The sequence below is a fragment of the Bubalus kerabau genome, chromosome 7 (genome assembly GCF_029407905.1).
Source record: "Bubalus kerabau isolate K-KA32 ecotype Philippines breed swamp buffalo chromosome 7, PCC_UOA_SB_1v2, whole genome shotgun sequence".
Lineage (NCBI taxonomy): Eukaryota > Metazoa > Chordata > Mammalia > Artiodactyla > Bovidae > Bubalus > Bubalus kerabau.
The window spans coordinates 30,597,847-30,622,087 of record NC_073630.1 but is presented as its reverse complement, the minus strand read 5'-3'; the positions used below and the strand labels follow the sequence as shown (position 1 = coordinate 30,622,087).

At 44.5% G+C, this 24,241-nt stretch overlaps 1 protein-coding gene across 3 annotated transcripts; it reads left to right on the top strand.

Annotated features, from left to right (window-relative positions):
* CASP6 (caspase 6) lies at nucleotides 1–23,153 on the top strand. Of its 3 annotated transcripts, none has more exons than XM_055587947.1 (7): nucleotides 1–918; nucleotides 15,230–15,272; nucleotides 15,809–15,955; nucleotides 16,372–16,448; nucleotides 18,495–18,670; nucleotides 21,659–21,818; nucleotides 22,528–23,153. In XM_055587947.1, exons 1-7 carry the CDS (start codon nucleotides 909–911, stop codon nucleotides 22,764–22,766), a joined length of 852 nt encoding a protein of 283 aa, XP_055443922.1. In that variant the 5' UTR covers nucleotides 1–908; the 3' UTR covers nucleotides 22,767–23,153. The 3 variants fall into 3 exon arrangements, with proteins under 3 accessions (XP_055443922.1, XP_055443924.1, XP_055443923.1); XM_055587949.1 differs by lacking the exon at nucleotides 1–918 and adding an exon at nucleotides 2,008–2,363; XM_055587948.1 differs by lacking the exon at nucleotides 1–918 and adding an exon at nucleotides 14,780–14,859.
* The last annotated feature ends 1,088 nt before the right edge of the window (nucleotides 23,154–24,241 follow it).

Below are 24,241 nucleotides of genomic sequence, written 5' to 3'. Positions count from 1 at the left end.
ATGAAAAGTAGGCTGAAGAACAGGAAGCTCTGGTGGTCAGATAACTCATTCAAACTGGGTAAAGTCTGGAGTACAAATGCTGAAATTATGAATCTCATTCAATGGATAAATATTTATTGAGTACCTCCTACATCCTAAGCAACTTCCTGGTAATAGTCAAACCAAAAGAAGGCCAAGTCTGCTTTCAATATGCTTAAGATGGTGGCAATAAAAATTTACTGAGCTTTTCACAAGCCAGGCACTGTTCTGAATTCAGTAATTTAACTCAATTGTCTCAACCAGCTTATGAGGGAGATACTGATATCCCATGTCTTCACTGCACTAGGAACAAAGTGATTTCAGAAATATTTTATGCCTACAATAAAACGAACAGTAAATGGCATGGAAGGAAAGTTATGACCAACCTAGACAGCATATTAAAAAGCAGAGACATTACTTTGCCAACAAAGGTCCACCTAGTCAAGGCTATGGTTTTTCCTGTGGTCATGTATGGATGTGAGAGTTGGACTGTGAAGAAAGCTGAGCGCTGAATTGATGCTTTTGAACTGTGGTGTTGGAGAAGACTCTTGAGAGTCCCTTGGACTGCAAGGAGATCCAACCAGTCCATCATAAAGGAGATCAGTCCTGAGTGTTCATTGGAAGGACTGATGTTGAAGCTGAAACTCCCAATGCTTTGGCCACGTGATGCGAAGACCTGATTCATTGGGAAAGACCCTGATGCTGGGAAAGATTGAGGGCAGGAGGAGAAGGGGACCACAGACCATGAGATGGTTGGATGGCATCACCGACTCTATGGACATGGGTTTGGGTGGACTCCGGGAGTTGGTGATGGACAGGGAGGCCTGGCATGCTGAGGTTCATGGGGTCGCAAAGAGTGAGAGACGACTGAGCGACTGAACTGAACTGAAATGGCATGGGGTGAGTAAAATCCTTTGATTTCATATTCCGTGTGCTTTTTTGAACCACAGCACATGTAGGAAGTTAGATTTTATTTTTCTCTCTCATATAAAAGGGTGATATTTATAGAAGTGTGAATGCTAAGTTGCTTCAGTCATGTCTGACTTTTTGCGACCCTATGGACCATAGCCTGCCAGGCTCCTCTGGCCATGCGATTCTCCAGGTAGGAATACTGGAGTGGGTTACCATGAGCTCCTCCAGGGGATCTTCCTGACCCAGGGATTGAACCTTGTCTCTGGCATCTCCAGCAGTGGCAGGCCAGTTCTTGACCACTAGTGCCTCCTGTGGTGATGGTTTAGTCACTAAGTCGTGTCGGACTCTAGAGAGCCCATGGACTGTAGCCTGCCAAGCTCCTCTGTCCATGGGATTTTCCAGGCAAGAATACTAAAGTGGGTTGCCATTTCCTTCTCCAGGGGTTCTTCCCCACCCAAGGATCGAACCCAGTTTCCTGCATTGCAGGCAGATTCTTCACCGACTGAGCGCCACCTGGGAAACCCCATTTCTAGAAATCGGATCTCAGGCTAATATATTGGAAGTCGTGTCTTACACATTCCCCCCCGTCTACCACTGGTTACTTTTTAAATGACGAGACCATGAGAAGTTGGAAAAGATGAGGCCACGTTTTCTTCCAGTCTCAGGAGTTACTCGTTGAAGCAAATTTACAGAATAACCAGCCACCCGAAGAGGAGCTCAATTAAATGCAGCAAACATGCTCTAGCTCAGTAAAGGTCATAATCTACAGAGCCCAAAATCGGGTCTCCGAATTTCTGCATGATTCCTTGCCATAATTAACACTACATATGAAAGTCAGACTTTAAAATTCTGGAGTTGCCTCTAGTTTACTTTGTCCCGAATCCGCTATACAAACAAAGAGCGTTTTAAAATCCTCCTAACAAGTCACCGGCACTGGGAAAAGGACTACTAGGGAAAAGGAAAACACAGCAGCGCACACCTTTGAGACCCTGGAGGAGCAGAGACGGGGTGGGGGGGGGGGGGGGGGGCGGCGCGGAGCTCGAGCGACACGGGGCTCGCCGCAGGTGATCTGTAATTGCCTGCAGCCTCCCACCCCAGGTGGCGCTCAGTCGGTAAAGAATCTGCCCGGTTGTCTTCGGAATCGTTGCTGACATCTCCCGGGGCCCGGCTTAGGTTCCCCAGGCGCCAGGCGGGCGAGACCGCGTCCTCTGCCTTGCCGGGCGCTCCGGCCCCGGCGAACTCGGAGCGAAGGAAAGGGCACCAGCGGACCCCCCTCAAACCCCGCCTCCACCGCTGGAAGGCAGGGAGCCGGGGCGGAGGAAGGGGCGGGGGCAGCGGTCAGGCTTCAGGAAGCGGAGGCCGCCCGGGCGTCGGCGCTAAGCTCTCCGCTGCGATGAGCTCTGAGCCTGCGCCTCACCGGGCTCGCGGTCCAGGTAGGTGGCGGGTGCCGAGAGGGGCGCGCGGGCGCGAGTGGGGACGCGGGTTCCCCCCGCTTTGCTCGGTGGCCGGGAGAAGTTGAGGGTCTTGGAGGGAAACACTTGGGTCGGGTGGGCGCAGCTAGGCTTCTGGGCTCAAGAAAAACAACTCCGGGACCTAGCCGCCGCCTCCTTGCGGTCCCTGGTGGCGGCGTCCGGCGCTGGGGAGTTCCCCGGCCGCTTTTGTCCTCCGGGCGCTGATCTCTGTCTAGCTGTCGTGGCTATTTGAACTTGAACTGCGCCTGGTCATAAGAAAAGTTAACTTTTGGGGCATGTTGGGCCTTATTTTTTTCACTTCTACGTAAAAATAAGTGGTTGGCTGTAGTAACAGAGGAGCGTGAGCAGCCCGCGGGGGCGCCCGAACAGAGAGAAGCCCCGGGCTTGCCCGCACGGAAACTGGAGTTGAAAGTCAGGCCTTGGGAGCTGCACAGCCCCCATGGTTCTCCTGCATCCGGGAAACCTGCAGTTATTTGTGAGTTTAACTTAAGGCCACGGTAACTTTTCTCTGGGGGTTTCCCTGATGGCTCAGATGGTAAAGAATCCGTCTGCTAAAGCAGGAGACCTGAGTCGGATCCCTGGATCGGGCAGATCCCCTGGAGGGGGGCACAGCCACCCACCCCAGTATTCTTGCCTGGAGAATCCCACGGACAGAGGAGCCTGGCGGGCTGAGGTCCATGGGGTCTCAAAGAGTTGGACACAGCGACTAAAACAGCAAACAACTTTTCTCTACAAAATAATCAGCTTCTAAACACATGCTTTAGGACGTTCTTCCCTGTCACTTATAATTATATTACTGATAAGGTTTAGAAACTCTGAGCCTGGCCATAGTTTTTTAAAAGGGCGGGGCGGGGCGGGGTCGGGGGAGGAAGGTGGAGAGTGGTTTGACTCGCCTGCGGTCAGTCCACAGAGTGCCTTCATTTCAGAGCTTTCTGTTCTTTGCTACATAAAACAAGCCTTGTCCCAGAGGCAGGTTGTAAAAGTCACCACGGTTGTTCAGGAAGTGTGGTTACCCTGATGGGACAGTGCGAGGTCCAGCAACCATTTCCCTTTTGGAATCCGGGGGGAGGGCTGGGAAGGAGGGCAGAATGCTTGAGGCACCGCTAGTCACTCACTGCACATCCCAGCCATTCTTGTAATGGTTTCCTTCCTTTTCCTACTTTCTCCCCTTTCTTTGTCCACATGACTCCTTTTCCTGTGTATTCCAGGCCTGACATGAGGCAATGAAGGTAGGATTATTAAACCAGTCCTTAATAAGGAATATGAGTAGATTGTCACAGATACTGCAGTGAATGATGATAACAGTAGATACTGAAGACGTTTGGAGAAGTGAGCACTTGGTTTAGAAAGGTTTCTGGTTTCTCCCTGGTGGGAGTGGTTTTACCATGTTAACAGCTAGTGCATGGACTTTGGAATCTGCAGGCAGAACCGGGCCTTTCGGTACCAATACCAAGGCACCAACCTTAGATAAGCCCCTTGCACTTTCTCTGTCTCAAAGGGCCTATGGAGCAGAGTGAGATAAAGTTATCTCATGTGCCAAGCCATCAACAAATGGTAGCTGGAGGCATTCTCAGGTTAAGGTGTGGAGGAAAAAGAATGATTGATTGGCTTTGTAAAAAACGAGTTTGAACAAAGAGACAGTTACATTATGATGGAGAGGAAAATTGCATAAATCAGAGACAAGGAGAAGGGAGGAGGTCAAGAGTCTGGTTGACCCATTTCTGAGAATAATTGCAGATGAAAAGGAATTTATAAATCTTATACAGAGTATCTCCCTCACTAAGATTTATTTTCTCCATGTTAACAAAACCAGTTTATTTGTATTCATGCAGTATGTCATTCAGTCGCTAAGTTGTGTCCAACTCTGTGCAACCCTATGGACTGCAGCATGCCAGGCTTCCCTGTCCTTCACCATCCCTGGAGCTTGCTCAAACTCATGTCCATTGAGTCAGTGATGCCATCCAACCATCTCATCCTCTGTCTTCTCCTTCTCCTGCGCTCAGTCTTTCCCAGCATCAGGGTCTTTTCCAGTGAGTCGGCTCTTCGCATTATGTGCACCCTTCCTGAAAGCTGGCCTGTTGGGCACATACAGTTTAAAATGACTGTGACAGAATCATAATGATCTCGCAGTGGCAGCAGTGAGCTTTGGCACAAAGCGAGATTGTAATTCCCTGCCCAGGAGTTGAATCTGGGTAGCCTCAATAAAAACCAGGAATCCCAGCTTCCAGACCAGTAAGGGCTAGAGGCTAGAACCTGTTTTCCCCTGACTCTTGCCCCCAGTGAAAAATGCATTTTTCACAGAGGCAAAAACTGTAAATGCAGGTACAAAGTTTATGATTAGAGACATAGCACAGTGACAAATGGGAGCGAACACAGAGAGACTGTTAAGATAGACACAAGCCAGAGACACACACCTGCAGAGAAAGCGTGCGGGCGTGTCCTCTCTAATGAGGAACACAGGAAAAAGAAGTTTCAGTTCAGTCTCTCAGTCGTGGCCGACTCTTTGCGAGATGGTTACGTCATTTATATAGGACAGTGCTGGTGGCTAAGACGGTAAAGAAGCTGCCTGCAGTGAGGGTTTGATCCCTGGGTTGGGAAGATCCCCTGGACAAGGGCATGGCAACCTACTCCAGTATTGTTGCCTGGAGAATCCCATGGACAGAGGAGCCTGGTGGGCTACAGTCCATGGGGTCGCAAAGAGTCAGACACGACTGAGCGACTCCTGGTCTTTGTTTACCTTTGGCCAGTTGTCTTGTTTTGACACCCCTATATCTCCTACTCTCCACCCTGCAGTCAGTTTGTCTGAGGACCCTGCCCTGGGTGTGCCTGCACCCCTCAGTCAAGATGGATTTCATTGCAGAGGCATAAGGTGGGGGGAATAGCAAGACTTACCGTGGTCTGACATTGCCTGCCTTTTTTGGCCCCTTGAAGCCTTTTGGACATGTGTAGTGTCTCCTTTGCCCTAAGAATGGGAAATGTATGACCTCTTGATCTTCTAACAGAGTTTAGCCCCTCTCTGTTCCTGCCATAAGGTACCCAGTGGATAACCCATAAGGTCTGGTTATCCACTGTATTCCTGTTTTTTTATATCTAAGAGCAGATCTTGAAATGTAGATAGCAGTCTGGTTATAAATACATAGCCCAAAGCCCAAAGCCCTCAGGAAATGTAAGCAGAGGGCTGGTAGTGTCTGGCCTGGAGCCTATCTTTTTCTGCCCCCAGGAATTGTGATCAAAGGTCTGTAAATGTCTGTTGTAAATGTCTGTTCTAGAGCCCAACTGTCTCCTGCCTCAATAATGTCTGTTCTCTGAAGCTGGGTAAAATTGATCAGCTCCGAGGAAGTTTCGGAACTTCCGTTCTAATGTCTGTCTCCATAGCTTTCTATTCCGATTCAGCAAACTGCTAGAACAGACTGGCAGCTGGACCAGGTCAGTGTTGATATTGTAGGTTACGGGGCGCCTGTTTATAGCAGAGTGAAGGTTAGAGCCTGTGAGGTTCAGAATTAAGTTTTCAGAGCCCAGTTTCTTTCTACGTCTACTGTGTTAACAGTGACAACAAAAAAAAACTTAAATGCCTCAATGAGACTGTCCTGTTAACTTTGAAACTGAATGTCATTTTAAACAAATTAATCTTGAACTACTTAATACTAGCTGTCTTCCCTAAATCTGTAAGCTGACGGCAATATTTGAGATGACTCAAACGCACAGCTTTTGAGTCATCAGCCCAGGAGAACTGTGATGCTCCTTCCTGAGACTATGAAAAAGAAGCCTTAGAGACCCAATAGCGTGTACATCTGCAGTGCTTTCACTCTCAAGGACTGGAGTGAGTTTGGTGACCAGCCACTTGGCATAACCTCTGCTGGGGACACTTCAGGCTGCCTTAGGCTCACTACGAACAAGGTGCAGAAGCTGGGGGAGGGGAGCTGCTGGATCTGCCGCTCCTCTGGGGTTCTCAGAAGAGACTCTGTGCTTTGCAACCCATGCAGATTCTTGGAGGTGGAAGGAAGTGATTGGCTTTCAGATACATATTTTTTTTTTATTTGGAGTGTAATTCCTTTACAATGTGTGTTAGTTTCTGCTGTTCAAAGATGTGAATCAGCTACATGTATACATATAGACCCTCCCTCACGGGCCTCCTTCCCACCGCCCACTGCTCTGTGCCATCTATCTGGGTCATTACAAAGCCCTGAGCTGGTTCTCCATGCTGTCATGGCAGGTTCCCACGACGCTATCGTTTTACATGTGGTAGTGTATATATGTCAATCATGATTTTCCAGTTCATCCTACCCTCGCCTTCTCCTACTGTGTCCAAATGTCTATTCTCTACAGCTGCCTCTCTTCCTCTCCTGGAACTAGGTTCATCTACCATTTTTCTAGATTTCCACATACATCCAGTAATATACAATATTTGTTTTTCTCTTTCTGACTTACTTGACCGTAGGAGAGACTATGGGTCCATCCAAATCTCTACAAATGACCTCATTTCATTCCTTCTTATGTCTGAGTAATATGCCATCATTGCATGTTTGTGCCACATCGTCTTTGTCCACTCATCTGTCAGTGGACACTTAGGCTGTTTGCATGTCCTGTCTTTTGTAAACAGCCCTGCAGTGAACATTGGGGCACATGTGTCTTTTTCAATTCTGGTTTCCTTAGGGTATATGCCCAGTAGTGGGAGTTGCTGGATCATGTGGTAGTTTTGTTCCTACCTTTTTAAAGGAATCTCCATACCGTTCTCCATAATGGCTGTAGCAACTTACATTCCCAACCGTGCAAGAGGGTTCCCTTTTCTCCACATCCTCTCCAGCATTTATTGTTTGTAGATTTTTTGATGATGTCCATTCTGACTGGCGGAGAAGGCAATGGCACCCCACTCCGGTACTCTTGCCTGGAAAATCCATGGACAGAGGAGCCTGGTAGGCTGCAGTCCATGGGGTCGCTAAGAGTCAGACACGACTGAGTGACTTCACTTTCACTTTTCTCTTTCATGCACTGGAGAAGAAAATGGCAACCCACTCCAGTATTCTTGCCTGGAGAATCCCAGGGATGGCCGAGCCTGGTGGGCTGCCGTCTATGGGGTCACACAGAGTCGGACATGACTGAAGTGACTTAGCATTAGCATTCTGACTGGTGTGCGGTGATACCTCGTAGTTTTAATTTGCCTTTCTATAATAATTAGCAATGTCGAGCATCTTTTCATGGGTTTGTTGGCCATCTGTATGTCTTCTTTGGAGCAATGTCTATTTAGGTCTTCCTCCCATTTTTTGATAGGGTTGTTTGTATTTTTTAACATTTATTTGTTTGGCTGGGCTGGGTCTTAGTTGCAGCACAGGGGATCTTCGATCTGTGTTGCAGCATGTAGGATCTTTAGTTGTGCACTTGAACTCTTAGTTGTGGCTTGTGGGATCTAGTTCCCTAACCAGGGGTTGTACCCTGGCCTCCTGCATTGGGAGCTTGGAGTCTTAGCCCCTGGACCACCAGCAAAGTCCCTGTTTTTTATTTTTTATATTGAGCTGCATGAGCTGTTTGTATATTTTGGAGATGAAGCCTTTATCCGTTGCTTCCTTTGCAGTCATTGTCTCCCATTCTGAGAGTTGTCTCTTCATCTTGTTTATGGTTTCCTTTGCTGTGTAAAAGCTTTTGAGTTTAATTAGGCCCCATTTGTTTATTTTTGGTTTTCATTACTCTTAAGAAGTGGGTCAAAAGATCTTGCTGTGTTTTATGTCAATGAATGTTTTTCTTATTGTTTTCCTCTAGGAGTTTTATAGTGCCCTGTCTTAAATTAGGTCTTTGATCCATTTTTAGTTTATTTTTTTGTATGGTGTTAAGTACTGTTCTAATTTCATTCTTTTCCGTGTAGCTGTCCAGTTTTCCCAGCACCACTTCTTGAAGAGACTTTTTCTCCATTGTATATTCTAGCTTCCTTTGTCATAGATTAGGTGACCATAGGTGAGTGGATTTATCTCTGGGCTTTCTGTCCTGTACCACTGATCTTTTTTTTTTTTTCTGTTTTTATGTCAATACCATACTGTTTTGATTACTGCAGCTTTGTAGTATAGTCTGAAGTTGAGGCGCCTGATTCCTCCAGCTTCATTTTTCCTGTTCACAATTGCTTTGACTATTTGCTTTCAGCAATTTGACAGTTGCTTTCAGCATCTTTTGTATTTCCATACAAATTGTAAAATTTTTTGTTTTAATTCTGTGAAAAATGTCACTGATAATTTGATAGGGATTGCATTGCATCTGTAGATTGCTTTGGGTAATAAAGTCATATTGACCCATCCAAGAATATGGTGTATTTCTCCACCTGTTTGTGTCATCTTTATGTCTTTGACTAGTGTTTTATAGTTTTCTGAGTACAGGTCTTTTGCCTCTTTAGGTAGGTTTATTCCTAGGTGTTTTATTATTTTGGTTATGATGGTAAATGGGATTGTTTCCTTGATTTCTCTTTCTGATCTTTCATTGTCAGTGTATAGAAGGCAGTAGACTTCTGTGCATTGATTTTGTATCATGCAAATTTATCAAATTCATTGATAAGCTCCAGTAGTTTTCTGATGGCCTCTTTAGGATTTTCTATGTATAGTATCATGTCATCTTCAAACAGGGACAGTTTTATTTCTGCTTTTACAATTGTATTCCTTTTATTTCTTTTTCTTCTCTGAGTGCCATGGCTAGGACTTCCAAGTGAAAGTGTTAATCACTTAGTCATGTCCAACTCTTTGCAGCCCGTGGATTGTATAATTGTCCATGGAATTCTCCAGGCAAGAATACTGGAGTGGGTAGCCATTCCCTTCTCCAGGAGAATCTTCCCAACCCAGGGATTGAATTCAGGTCTCCTGAATTGCAGGCAGATTCTTTACCGTCTGAGCCACCAACTTCCAAGGCCATGCTGAATAATAAAAGTGAGAGTGAACATCTTTGTCTCATTCCTGATCTTAGAGGAAATGCTTTCAGTTTTTCACCATTAACAATGATGTTTGCTGTGGGCCTATTGTATATGGCTATTATTATATTGAGGTAGATCCCCTCTATGCCCACTTTCTGAAGAGTTTTTTTTTTATCATACATGGGTGTTAAATTTTGTCAAAAACGTTTTCTGCATCTATTGAGATGATAATATGGTTTTTATTTAATATGGTGTATCATATTTATTTGAATATATTGAAGAATCCCTACACCCCTGGGATAAATCCCACTTCATCATGGTGTATGAGCCTTTTAATGTGTTGCTGGACTCTTTTTGCTAGTATTTTGTTGAGGATTTTGTGTCTTTGTTCATCAGTGGTATTGATCTGTAATTTTTTTTTTTTTGGTAATTTATTTGTCTGATTTTGGTATCAGGGTGACAGTGGCCTTGTAGAATGAGTTTGGGAATGTTCCTTCCTCTGCAATTTTTGGGAAGAGTTTAAGAAAGATAGGTGCTATCTCTTCTCTAAATGTGTGACAGAATTTGCCTGTGAAGCCGTCTGGTCCTGGCCTTTTGTTTGTTGAAAGATTTTTCATTACAATTTCAATTTCCTTACTTGTGATTGGTCTGTTTATATTTTCTAATTCTTCTTGGTCCAGTCTTGAAAAGTTGTACCTTTCCAAGAATTTGTCCATTTCTTCCAGGTTGTCTATTTTATTATCATATAGTTGCTTATAATAGTCTCTTATGCTTTGTATTTCTGCATTATTAGTTGTTAATTTCTCCTTTTTCATTTCTAAATTTGTTGATTTGAATCCTATCCTTTTTTTCTTAATGATTCTGGCTAAAGGCCTATCACTTTTGTTTATCTTCTCAAAGAACCAACTTTTAGTTTTATTGATTTTTGCTATTGTTTTCTTCATTTCTATTTCATTTATTTCTGCTATCATTCATTCCTTCTACTACACTTTGGTGGTGATGGTGTTGATATTGATGTTCTTTCTCTAGTTGCTTTAGGTGTAAGGTCAGAGTGAGATTTTTCTTTGTTTCTTGAGATGAGATTGAATTTTAGATATAGATTTAATGTGTTTAGTTTGAGTGATTCTATTTCTTTCTTATGTGATTGTTATTAATGATAAGGAGGTAAGGCAATGCCAAATAATGCTCAAACTACCGCACAATTGCACTCATCTCACACACTAGTAAAGTAATGCTCAAAATTCTCCAAGCCAGGCTTCAGTAATACGTGAACCGTGAACTTCCTGATGTTCAAGCTGGTTTTAGAAAAGGCAGAGGAACCAGAGATCAAATTGCCAACATCCGCTGGATCATGGAAAAAGCGAGAGAGTTCCAGAAAAACATCTATTTCTGCTTTATTGACTATGCCAAAGCCTTTGACTGTGTGGATCACAATAAACTGGAAAATTCTGAAAGAGATGGGAATACCAGGCCACCTGACCTGCCTCTTGAGAAACCTGTATGCAGGTCAGGAAGCAACAGTTAGAACTGGACATGGACCAACAGACTGGTTCCAAATAGGAAAAGGAGTACGTCAAGGCTGTATATTGTCACCCTGTTTATTTAACTTCTATGCAGAGTACATCATTAGAAACGCTGGACTGGAAGAAACACAAGCTGGAATCAAGATTGCCGAGAGAAATATCAATAACCTCAGATATGCAGATGACACCACCCTTATGGCAGAAAGTGAAGAGGAACTAAAAAGCCTCTTGATGAAAGTGAAAGAGGAGAGTGAAAAAGTTGGCTTAAAGCTCAACATTCAGAAAATGAAGATCATGGCATCTGGTCCCATCACTTCATGGGAAATAGATGGGAAAACAGTGGAAACAGTGTCAGACTTTATTTTTGTGGGCTCCAAAATCACTGCAGATGGTGACTGCAGCCATGAAATTAAAAGACGCTTCCAATACTCCTTGGAAGGAAAGTTCTGACCAACCTAGATAGCATATTCAAAAGCAGAGACATTACTTTGCCAACCAAGGTTTGTCTAGTCAAGGCTATGGTTTTTCCTGTGGTCATGTATGGATGTGAGAGTTGGACTGTGAAGAAAGCTGAGCACCAAAGAATTGATGCTTTTGAACTGTGGTGTTGGAGAAGACTCTTGAGAGTCCCTTGGACTGCAGGGACATCCAACCAGTCCATTCTGAAGGAGATCAGCCCTGGGATTTCTTTGGAAGGAATGATGCTAAAGCTGAAACTCCAGTACTTTGGCCACCTCATGCGAAGAGTTGACTCATTGGAAAAGACTCTGATGCTGGGAGGGATTGGGGGCAGGAGGAGAAGGGGACGACAGAGGATGAGATGGCTGGATGGCGTCACTGACTCGATGGATGTGAGTCTGAGTGAACTCCGGGAGTTGGTAATGGACAGGGAGGCCTGGCGTGCTGTGATTCATGGGGTCTCAAAGAGTTGGACACGACTGACCTGAACTGAACTGAAGGGTATTAAAAGGAGGTAGGAAAAAAAAAGTAGATCATGGAATGCTTTTGAAAATGGAAGGAGAGGAAACCCTGCATATTGCTTAGTAGAGCGGTGTGGGGAGCAGGAAGGAACCCCAGTAGACAGTGTGTGGAATAAGAGGTCTTCTGGGAGGGCAATCTGTGGGGTAGGAGGAATCCCAGTTAGAACAGTGTGTGACTAGGAAGTAGCCCCAGTAGAGCACTGTGTGGAGTGGGAAGTGTCCCGGGGAGCAGTGTGTGGACGAGAAAGTATCCTCCTGTATCATTGTGTTGTAGGGACTATTCTGGGTGGAGGAGTTTATGGGCTCGGAGGGATTTTGGGTAGCTTGGTATGTAGAGTGGGAAGTCAGCCTAGAAGAGTTGTGTGTTCAGAAGGGCAGCATCCCTGAGCAGAGGGGAGTCTTGGTAGGAAATGCAGCCCGTGGAGCAGTGTGGAGCAGGAAGTTCTCCCTGGCACAGCAGCGTGTGCAGCAGGATGTATTGTGTGTGTGGCGGTGTGTAGCGTGGGAAGAGCAGGACGTACATTCAGTGGGGCAGTGCCTGGGGTAGGGAGTATCCTCGCTGAGCGCTGAGCGCAGCAGGGAAGGGTCCCTTGTATAGCGCTGTTGAGCAGATCTCTAGGTAAAGAGGCCTGAAGGAACAGTGAAGGAACTACCCTTGATGGAGCACTGTGGTAGTAGAGGACGTATGTCACATAGAGCTGTGTGTGGAGTAGGTAACCACGGAGAACACGGTGGAGTAGGGAGATCCCAGGTGTAGAGCAGAGCGTGGAGTGGGAGACACCTCTTGTGGAGTGTTGTGTGGAGTCGGACATCTGGCAGCTTGTGGCATAAGAAGGGAGGATGTCTCCTCGGGTGAGCGCTGAGTGGAGTAGGAAGTCACTGGTGCAAAGTGTGCAGAGAAGGAAATAACCGTCCACAGAGCAGTGTGTGGAGCAGGGAGGATTCTGGGCAAAGTATTTGTAGAGGAAGGAGAGGTTGTATCCAGAGTAGAGCAGTGTGATGGGACGTACCCTGGCAAAGTAGTGTGTGGAGTAGGGTGTGTCCCGGATACAGCAGGGTATATATAGGTGGTACCTTGGTAGGTCAGTGTGTGGAGGACGAAGTCCGCAGGGTAGACCGTGTGTGGATTCAGAGTTCCTGTCGTAGAGCAGGGTGTGGCGCTGGCTGCTTTCCCTTCAGCAGTGTGTGAGCTGCGAAGTATGCCAGCACATCGTCGTGTGGACTAGGAAGTATTCCGGGTACAGCAGATTTTAAGTGTCCCGGGGAGAACAGCGTGTGGTGTCGGAAGTAATCCTGGTAGGAGGAGGTGTGCTGCGCCCAGCAGAGGGTGGAACCAGAAGTGCCCCCTAGAGCTGTGTGTTCACTGGGTCAGCATCCCAAGTGCAGTGCGTCTGATTAGGAAGCATCGGCTGTTCGGCAGTGTGTGGAGTAGGGAGCGTCCTGGCAGGAGCGCAGTGTGTGACGGAGGGAGTATTCTGGATAGAGGAGTTTGGGAGGAGGAAGTGTCTCTCGTATCCAGTGCACAGGGCAGGAAGAGTTCTAGTAGAAAAGTGTGTGGAATGTCTCCGGTGGGACAGTGTCCAGCAGGAAGTATTAATAATCCCCAGGGTCAGTGTGTGGAGTAGAAGTCTCCTGGTGGGACAGGGTACGAGGTACCACGTGACCTTAGTAGAGCAGTGTGTGGAGTGGGCGGGACCCCTTCTAGAACATTGTGTGGGGTAGGGCGTGTCTTCAGTAGAGCATTGTGTGAAATAGGAGATCCCCCAGTAAGCAGCTGCATGGTAGGGAGGTCCCCTGATAGAGGAGAGCTTGGTAGGAAGTGTCTGCAGTACAACAAGGTGTAGAATTTGCAGGATCCGCTGTAAAGCAAGATGAGGGTAGCATGGAAGCCTCAGGAGAGTGGCGAGGATGCATTAGAGAGGCTGCTTTCTGACTCCTAATCTTTGGTGTAAGTGAAAATCACCTTGGCACATCTCCCAGGATTCTGATTCTGTAAATCTGGGTTAGGGACGAGGAATCTGCATTTTATCACCCAGGCCAGGGATTGATGCGGAAGGTTAAGGAAAACTGATTGGGGCCTATTGGACAGGGGAAGGGTGATGCCTCTCTGGGGTCTTGGCTGGTTTGAATGCTGGATGCAGTCCAGGAGGAGCAGGCTGAGAGTGACTGGTAAAGGGCCCTGGAGTTGAATTCTCCCTCTCCTCATCCTCTCTGCCTAGGTGGATTTTTGTCAGTGAGGAGACATGAGGTTAGAACCATCAGGCGTGGGGGGGTGGGGTGGGGGGAGACTCCAAGGAGTGAGGGGAACACTACCCTCTTGGCAGGGAGATGATGGGTAGGAGTTTAGCCTGAAGGTCCATCCGCCTTCTTTCAAAGCCCTCAACTGAAAGGGGCATCGTGCTACATTATTAGTATTTGTGTAGTCGTCACCTTCTGTCCCCCCTCAAGCTCTTTATCAGGTAAAAGCAGATTCATGAGCATATGCACTCTTCTGGTAGAAGATGTTAGACTCACTATTGCTGTCCAGTAGAGAAGCCACTGGCCACACGTTATATAAATTTAAATTAGTTGAAGTTAATTAAAAATTGAGTTCCTCAGTTGCACTAGGCAAAGTTCAAGGGCTCAAAAGCACACGTGGTCATTGGCTGCCCCCAGAGACAGCTCAGGTATAGGGCATTCTGTCACTGCAGAAGGCTCTGTTGCACAGAACTGTTCCTGGGAGGAGAGGGATTCAGTGAGAGGTCTTCTGGGTGGGAAAGTCTGATTTGGGGTTAGGAGAAGAGGGTCCCCATTATAGGATCATAACAAGCACATGTGTCATGCAGGAGATCAGAATCTGAGTCTTTGCCCTTTTCTTCCTCCACCAAAACGTCTGCCGCTTCCAGGCGGTAGGATAATCCAGTGTCAACCACACTGTGTTCAGTTCTCTTGCTTGACTTCACTCCTCCTCTGCTTCAGAGAATATTTGCAAAAAACATTTGCTGCAAAATAAAGCAATTTCATATTTCATTTGAGCTTCATAATCACAGAGCTACATTTGTTACTTTTGGCATAGTGTGCAGCAAATGAATGTGAGTAGTATTTTTCCATTTCTGTTTATGATCTTTTTTTATTTTGCATGTAAGAGTTGGAGGTGAGAAAGAACTGAGCCGTGCGTTTACGGTTCGTTTGTTTATTTTGGCTGCACTGGGTCTTCCTTGAAGTGCGTGGGCTTTCTGTAGTTGTGGTGTGCAGGCTTCTCTAGTTGTGGCACGTACAGTTCATTTATTATTAACAGCACTTTCCCTTCCTTCTCCTTTACCCCTTCTCACATCCTTTGACTTTTAAACCAACCAAGACAGGAGCTTAGTGGATAGGTATCAAGGTAGCTGGGAGTTCCTAATGTGTTTTATGACCATAAATCAAAAAGTATATTAACAAAACCCTACTTTCTTTTAATAGGTGAAGAACAAAACATGACTGAAATAGATGCCTTCCCTAGGAGGTAATAATGTTCTGTTTACTCATTAAGGTCTTTTCCTTTAGTGGCCATCATTAGCCTACAGAAATCAAAGTAAGAAAGGGACATGGGCAGTGAAAAGCAGAGCAGAGAATGTCAGGTTTTAGCATCTGGAGGGCTGGCTTGTAGGTGTGCGGGTTGGTTGCTTCCTCTGGTTCTGAAGGGACCTAGACTGAGGCTCAAGATGTTGAACAACTGGGATGGCCTTGGCCTGGGCCAGACCATTGTCTTTGGTCCCCTGTACCTGGAGCTCTGGAGGAAAGACACCCAAGCAGAGGAATTGGGAAGGGGTGGGAGGGGTTTGCTCAGGATGGCTGCCGTTTGCCAGCTGGTACAGAGATGTTTTAGGACTTCCCTGACCAGTGCGGCTGGGAGGCCTGCCGGGCACAGCAGTGGCCTGTTGGCCTGGTGGAGGCCGATGTAGCAGGCCTCTGTCTGTTCTGTGCATTGACCTCAGGCTTGGAGGAGCTTATTATTTAATATGACCTAGAGTGATTGTTTTTTAAACTTTTCCTAAACAGAGAAATATTTGATCCAACTGAAAAGTACAAAATGGACCACAGGAGGAGAGGAATTGCGTTAATCTTCAATCATGAGAGGTTCTTCTGGCACTTAACCCTGCCAAACAGGCCGGGCACCAGTGCTGACAGAGACAATCTGAGGCGCAGGTAGTAGTGTTTTATTTAACATCCAGGTGGTCAGATATTTAAGTGATAACTACATGTCCGCACTGTAGAAATAACAGAGCAAGAGTATTTGAGGATGAACCTCACTTGGGCTCAAGCCTCCCCCTTGCCTGAATCTTCCCCCTAATCCTGTTCTATTAAATGTTAACAGTCTTTGCATTCTTATAAATATATCTGCATAGTAGATGGCAGTATTCTAACTTAAATCAGTTACTATGAATAACTCCCTTCCTGCCGTGGGTAATCGAGGAAAACCATCACTTTCATATTTGATTTTTCTTTCTCCCTAAAGAAAAGTCAATTTATCTGTCATAAAAATGTGTATAGATTCCTCAAATAATTAGGAGAATATGACAGTTTTGAATAGCTCATAAGCTAGTATCCAATTTAATCTCCAGGTTTTCAGATCTAGGATTTGAAGTAAAATGTTTTGATGATCTTAGAGCAGAAGAACTATTGCTCAAAATTCATGAGGGTAAGTAGTTTTCCTATTCATCTTCCTTTGATGGGACTGAGTAGTTTTGAATTATCCTTGTATGGAGACAGGTCCAAATAATTAACTGTTGTAAAAAAGACTTGTCAATTAATTTAGCATGGGTTATAGGTTTTGGTTGTGCCTCTCTGATTATACATTACTCAGCAGATTTAGGGACCTTTGCAAAGTCTCTAACTGCCTACCAAGTTATAGACCACTAGTTACAGTCTGTTACTCTGGAAATGAATGTAATGATCTTTTCATTTGGCAATTAAAAGCCTAAGATGCAAATACTACAGATGCTGGGCAGTCATTTTTAACTGACTCCTTCCATACCCAAGTTTTTTACTGACTTCAAAATACTGCTGATTTACATACATTATCTCATAATTTCTACATCACTATGCAGTAGGTTGGAGAAGGAAATGGCAACCCACTCCAGTACTCTTGCCTAGAGAATCCGACAGAGGAGCCTGGAGGGCTGCTGTCCATAGGGTTGCAGAGTTGGACACAGCTGAAGCGACTTAACATGCATGCGTGCACTGGAGAAGGAAATGGCAACCCACTCCAGTGTTCTTGCCTGGAGAATCCCAGGGATGGAGGAGCCTGGTGGGCTGCCGTCTATGGGGTTGCACAGAGTCGGACGCGACTAAAATGACTTAGCAGCAGCAGCAGCATGCAGTAGGTAAATTAACAACTTAATGTGTATAATAATCACCACATGCCATGGGTTTTTAAGTAATTTGTCAATGGACTATTAGATCAATTGCATCATTAAACTTCAGAACTTTTTTTTTTGATTGAGGTATAATTGACATACAGAGGAGCCTGGTGTGCTGCAGGCCGTGGGGCCGCATTTGTGTACATTGGGGAACGATTGCCACCATAAGTCTAGTTACCATCTGTCACCATTCATAGTTACAAACTCTTTTCTCGTGACTTTTAAGATTTTCTTAGCAACTTTCCAATATGCAGTGCAGTACTGCTAACTGTAGTCACCATGCTGTACATTAACATCCCCAGGACTTATATATTTTGTAACTGCAAGTTGATACCTTTTGACCCCTTCACCATTTTGCCTCACACTTCTCCTTTCCCCTGCCCCAGCTGCCACCAGTCTGCTCCCTGCAACTTTGAATTTGGTTTTGCTTGCCAGTTTGCTGGGTTTTTAGTTCCCACGTATTATGTCCTTCTCTGACTCGGGTCACTTAGCATAATGCCCTCAGGGTTCATCCGTGTTGTTGCAAACGGCACATTTTCCTTTTCTTAATGACTGAATGCTCATCCATTGTATATGCACAGACCACACTTTGTCCATTCATCCGTTAGTGGACATGTAGGTTGTTTCTGTATCTTGGCTGTTGCAATAATGCTGCAGAGAATGCAAGGGCTCGTGTATCTTTACAAGTTAGCGTTTTCGCTGTCTTTGGATATATACCCAGAAGTGGAGATGTAGGATATGGTAGCTCTGTTTTTAATTTTTTGAGGACCCTCATACCAGGGTTCTTCTGTAAATAATTTCACCTGGCTGCTCACCAGCTTTCCTGCTTTGCTCGCTCCTCAGCGTTGGAGGGCATCCGCCTCGTGGCTTCACTCTTGGGGAAGGCCCAAGCACCGTGCACAGAGCAGTGGCGGCGCTGCCTCCCGCCGAGGTGCAGCAACACAGAGGGCAGTGTTATGGGGGAGTTCCTGCGCCTTTCCAGTCTGCCCTAAGAAGGTCGCTGCTGGTTCAAAGAAACTTCTTAGGGGTTCCCCATAATAATCCCTTTAGGTTTTCCATGTCATTATTCTGTGTTTTAAAAAAGCTAACAAAAACCTGTTCAAACTCTTATTTCTTTGAACTGTAATAATTTGGATGTTTAAAAGTCAGATACTGTATTGTATAAATCGTTGCTTAATTAAATAAGTTGTTTCATTAGACATTTTATAGTAAATTTTCCCTCAATTATCTGAAACTTTATTCTAATAATTAGTAAATTAAAATTTCATATGTAGATAATAAGTACCTTATTTTCATTTCTGAATAACTTTTGGGGTCCTTTTTAGCATCAACTGCTAGCCACGTAGATGCAGACTGCTTTTTGTGTGTTTTCCTGAGTCACGGTGAAGGCAACCACATCTATGCATATGATGCCAAAATTGAAATTCAGACGTTAACAGGCTTGTTCAAAGGAGACAAGTGTCAGAGCCTGGTTGGAAAACCCAAGATATTTATCATTCAGGTAAGACTGATTATGTTATAATCTTAATTATAAAGACCATGGTTCTGTACATGTGATTAGAAAGAACTAAAGCTGATTTTGGAAGTTAACTTTCTCCAGTAATCATAAAAGGCCCTTTTTGAATCCTAGCCAATCAGAGTTGCAGCTTCAGCTTTAGTGGTAGTTCTTTAACATAAAGATGCTCAGAATCTTTATTACTTGGAAATGACTCCCTGGCCCAGCCCAGTGTCAAGGTAGGGCCTTTGGAAAAGGTGACTGCGGATGGACCAGTGCAGTGGGGCGCCGCCTGTTCAGACCAGGTGTAGTCTGGGGGCTGGAGAACGTGCCAGCCAGGGAGGAGAAGGTGGGCATGAAGACTTCTAGTTCCAGCTAGACTTCTAGTCCTTTCACATTTTCCCATAAGCCAAGCTGTGGCTAGCCACTGCCCAACTTGTAGTAAGAATAAAAATATTTTGGGGGGGCCTGAATAACATCCCCTTTGTTACCCCAGTAAGGATTTCTGGGGAAAAATGGGAATTCTTGATGTTGCCAGGCTTCATGAAGGACACGGCCACCTTTCACACCCCACAATTCTTTGAGAGAAGGAGTAGGGGGCTACTTAAAAAGAAGTCAAGAATACTCCCTGGTTTCTTGTTTGGACTGCAGCACTGGGGCATCTGTGAGACGTGCTGGAAATGCAGGTCAAAACTTGAGACAGGCGGCCCGGGTTAGAGAAGTACATTGGGGCAGTAATGAGCGGATAGATGGCTCTGGGAGGCATGGAGTAGATGAGCTTCTCCGTGTCAAGGATCCCCTGAAGCAGGCATGTAGAGAGGGAGTTCCTGTGTGGTCCACTGACAGCATTCAGTGCTATCACTGCCAGGGCCCGGCTTCAGTCCCTGTTGGAAAACTAAGACCCCACGAGCTGCGTGGTGCCACCAAAAACGAGTGTAGAGCAGAACTGAGGGATACTGATGAGGAATGGGCGGAGGGAAGACAATGAGGAGGATGACTCAGAACAACAGGAGAAAAATCACAAGAATGATAGGTGATTGTTCATGAAAAAGAGGGTAGCCAGCACTGTCAGGCATTAAATCAGGGGAAATGTTTTGTGAGGTTATTTTATTTCTCTATGCCTCAGATTCTTCATAACAGGCGCACTGCCTCATAGGGTGATTGAGAGGATAAGATGACGTGGCCTAAGATGAAAAACGCTTTGAACAGTGCCTAGGAAGTGGCACACCCCAGCCAGGAAAGGCCGCTCTTACGCTTACTGCAGTTGATTTGACAAGTGATGGCATTGAGTTCCACATGCTCTACATTCCATTTAGGAAGACAGTAGAAAATGTCTGAAAATAAGCCTGATGATACAAAATAAGATTAAAATCTCCCTGTAAAAATAGGGTATTAGGAATCTTCTGTTTATCTGGTAACTCTGAAATCCATCAGAATGTTTCTTTTAAAGCTTGTAATTCTTCAGCCATTTCAGAATTGATGGACGCATTTATAATACTACAGCAGAATCTTGTTAGAGCACTGCGCTAAGTTTACGAGGGCTGCCAGAACAGCGTGCAGGCATACCTCGCTTTATGGTACTTGGCGTATTTTTACACTTTGGCTTTTTTAAAACAAACTGAAGGTCTGTGGCAACCCTGTGTTGATGCCATTGTTCCAACAGCATTTGCTCCCTTTGTGTCTCTGTGTCCCATTTGGGTAACTTTGACATTTCACACTTTTTAAATTGTCATGATGGGTGATTTTGACATTACTATTGTAAAAAGATTATGGCTAGCTGAAGATGCAGGTGATGGGTAGCATTTTTTTAGCAACAGAGTATTTAATTAAGGTCTGTACTTTTTTTTAGAATTAATGCTACTGCACACTTTAATAGGCTACAGTATAGTATAAACATAACTTTTATATGCACTAGGAAACAAAAAAATGCATGTGACTCACTCTGTAGCAGTATTCACTATGTTGTAGTAGTGATCTGGCACTGAAGCTGCAGTATCTCCGAGGTCTGCCTGTACAAAGACTGGGTGGCTTAGACAACTGACGTTTATTTTCTTGCAGTTAGAAGCCTGAGATCAAGGTGTCAGCAGGGTTGATTTCCTCTGAGGCCTCTCTCCTTGGATGGGAGGTTGATTCTTGTCTCTCTTATCTTCACATAGGCTTTTCTCTGTGCTGTCTGTGCCCTGGCCTCTTTTTATAAGGACACCAGTCATAGGGGGTTAGGGCCCACCAATAGTCCTCATTTTACTTTAATTACCTCTTTAAAGACCATATCCCCATATACAGTTACATTTGAAATACTGGAGGTTATATGTTTTATATTGAAGCCCTCAGTATATAAAGGGGGGTGGGACCTACTGACTGAAAGAAGACCAAACTCCCAGGGAGAAGGACCCTGCCAAAAAATGAATAAACGGACTGGGGACAAAAAGCCCATAATAGTCATTTAATGTTAGCTTTTGTATGAGTCAGAATTAGTAAGAATTTGAGCCCTCACTTTAAAGTAGGAGCAGAAGGCAGGAGGCACATTGATAAAGACTGTCAGGTCAGGTGGTATCATTTTGACCCTTAAAAGCAGCTTGGCAAGGAAAACCCAAGCTGGGAATATATTACCTGATTACATAGAAACACTTAGGGATGTACTGTAATTTTCTAAAAGAAGGGGTGGCTCTTGGTGCTGTGGTGTGTGTAATGCGTAAGAAACTTTAAAACCACAGATGTTTTCCCCTCTACAGTATACCTTTCGATCAACATAATTTGGTGTCTAGTTGAGGATGCCAGTTTTTTAAATCATCAACTATGAGAAAACGTAAGTAGGAAACAAAGAACTGTCAGCTTTGGCCTGCTCTAACCCTGAATGCACTGTTGGTGAAACGCCTGTGAAGCGGGTTCTGTCGATGCTGCTGTAAAGGCGCGCTGAACGACGCATTGACTGTGAGCGTGAAGCGCGGGGCAGAACCGGTAACTGAGGAGGGGATTTTCCTCCGTGTCCCGCAGGCGTGTCGGGGCAGCCAGCACGACGTGCCGGTCATCCCTCTGGATGCAGTCGATCACGGGACAGACATGCCGGATGCCAACCTAACCCAGGTGGACGCGGCCTCGGTTTATACACTTCCTGCTGGAGCCGACTTCCTGATGTGCTACTCTGTGGCAGAAGGTGTGTGGGTGTTTAATACAAATGTATAATTGGCTTTCTTGGCTAAGTTTCTGTACGTTTCATCTCGGCTTGATTTAGGTGAGGTCTTTCTAATGGGACATGAGATCTGGTCGTGAAGCTCACAAGCTTAATGGACATCTTGGGCCATGTGATCAGAATGACATTTAAAACTAAAAAGTACCTTATAGAAAAATCCTTCCTGAAAACTACTATATGTTAAATAAAGCTCTAAGGCTAATTATATTGAATATCTTGGCAGCAGAATGTGTCAGTGATGGTGATACCGTTTTTATGGTTAACACTTGTGGAAAACATTGTTGAAAAAAAAATTTTTAAGTGTGGTATCTAAACCACTGGACCACCAGGGAAGTCCCTGAAAAATATTTTGATGACAGTTCTCTATTGTAGTAATTTTATGTTTTTCTTTTTTCTCATCACTGGTCTCAAAAATCTTTGCCTAGTTTACTACTAGCTTGGGAATTTTTAGGAAGTGGAGAAAATTACATAGCATCAACACCATTTTTATAGAACTGTGTGGAATTAATCTTTTTTTTCCACATGAGAAGAGTCAGCAGAGAAAAAATTTTAAACTATATCATGGACACATGTTAGTCTCGCCCAATGATTTTTGAGAACTCGGACTTGAAAAGTGATTTTCTGTCACAGTAGGTAACAAGGAAACTTCAGTGGCTTCTCCTGTCTTTTTCAGGTTATTATTCTCATCGGGAAACTGTGAATGGTTCATGGTATATTCAAGATTTGTGTGAGATGCTGGGGAAATTCGGCTCCTCTTTGGAGTTCACAGAGCTCCTCACCCTGGTGAACAGGAAGGTTTCTCAGCGCCGAGTCGACTTCTGCAGAGACCCAAATGCTATTGGAAAGAAGCAGGTTCCCTGCTTTGCCTCAATGCTAACTAAAAAGCTGCACTTCTCTCCAAAATCTAAATGATAGGTGCTATTTTGTTTTATGTATTCAAAATAGATTCTCTCTTTTCATATAAAGGAGTATCACTTGGTTGAAGCAATTTAAATGGTATAGCAATTTTAAATGTTTTAAGCTGTAATAACTTAAAATAGTTCATATTGGACATGGTGAAGGGGTTTTGATATATGGAGAAATGAAATCCTCAGGGAATTCCTATAGAGAAAAATCCACAAGCATTTGTAATACTAGACTTTTGTAGTAAATTGCAAGTTTACTCAATCTCTGGCTGATTTAACTTGTATTTTGTGACTTTTTTATAAAACTTCATAATGTTTTTAAGGGCTTTTGAAATCTAAGAACTTGTTTTCCTTTAATATTTGAAAATTTTTAATTAAATTTTTCTAATTTCCATTCTTACTTGAATAATTTATAGATGGCTTGTTTTACTTGGTCATAAAAATTAATCTACATATGAATTACCACTTTTTTGTACAAGACTGTTTTAAAAAAAGCCTTCGAGAACTATTATATGGCATTTTGAAGAAGAAATATAAAGCAGTTAATTCTTAGTCAGTAGAGGCCACAAACTTGCCAAGTTTGATTCTGTCAGTGTCTTGCATGGTGAGTTCCTATGCACCGTCTGGTAGTCCCACTCACAGGCCCTCGTCATATTTATGGAGTCCTAGATGTGGCTTTTTTTTTTTTGCCAGTGCTGTGCAGCATGTGGGATCTTAGTTCCCGGATGAGGGACTGAACCCATGCCCCCTGCATGCAAGTGCAGAGTCTTAACAACTGGACTGCCTGGGGAGTCCCAGATGTTATTTTTAAGATTCATCTCTTACTAATATGATATGTAAAATTTGAGTAATATGCTTTGTTAATAATCTGCCAGCGGCTGAAGATGGTTAACAGTCTGGGTTTTGATAACCAACTTGGGACCTGCTGGTTCAGCAGTAGTTTGTGCTGTTTCAGGTATAGTTCAAAACATGTGCCAACTACATGCCAAGGTCAGTGGGGCATTTATCCCTTTTCCGGTGGTCATGGTAGGGGTTTCACTGTCAGTTGAACAGTTTAACTTCTGACCCTCAGGTGCTGCTATCTCCATGGCTCTCCTTGCAAGGGTGAATGACTACAGAAACTCTCCTTAGCTCATCCAGTGAGCACAGGCCAGCCCTCTAGGCAAAGATTGTATAGCTCTGGTTACCTAAGTTAGCTGATGTTATTAAAAAGCTCAACCCCTGCCACCCACCACATGCATACACACACTTTTTTTTTTTTTCCTTCAGTGATCAGTCAGAGGGTTTATTTGAATAAAATCCTCTTGTTCAGATGCAGTGGCACTGGTACCAATGTATCTGGGCACCAAAATGCCATCAAATCTGAGCTGTGGAAACAATAGGGACACAGCTTAATTTTGTTTATAACAGTTGTCTCACGGTAAGACAACCCTTTCATAATACAATTACCATGCAATTTCTTTGGAATCCTTTAGTTTTGGT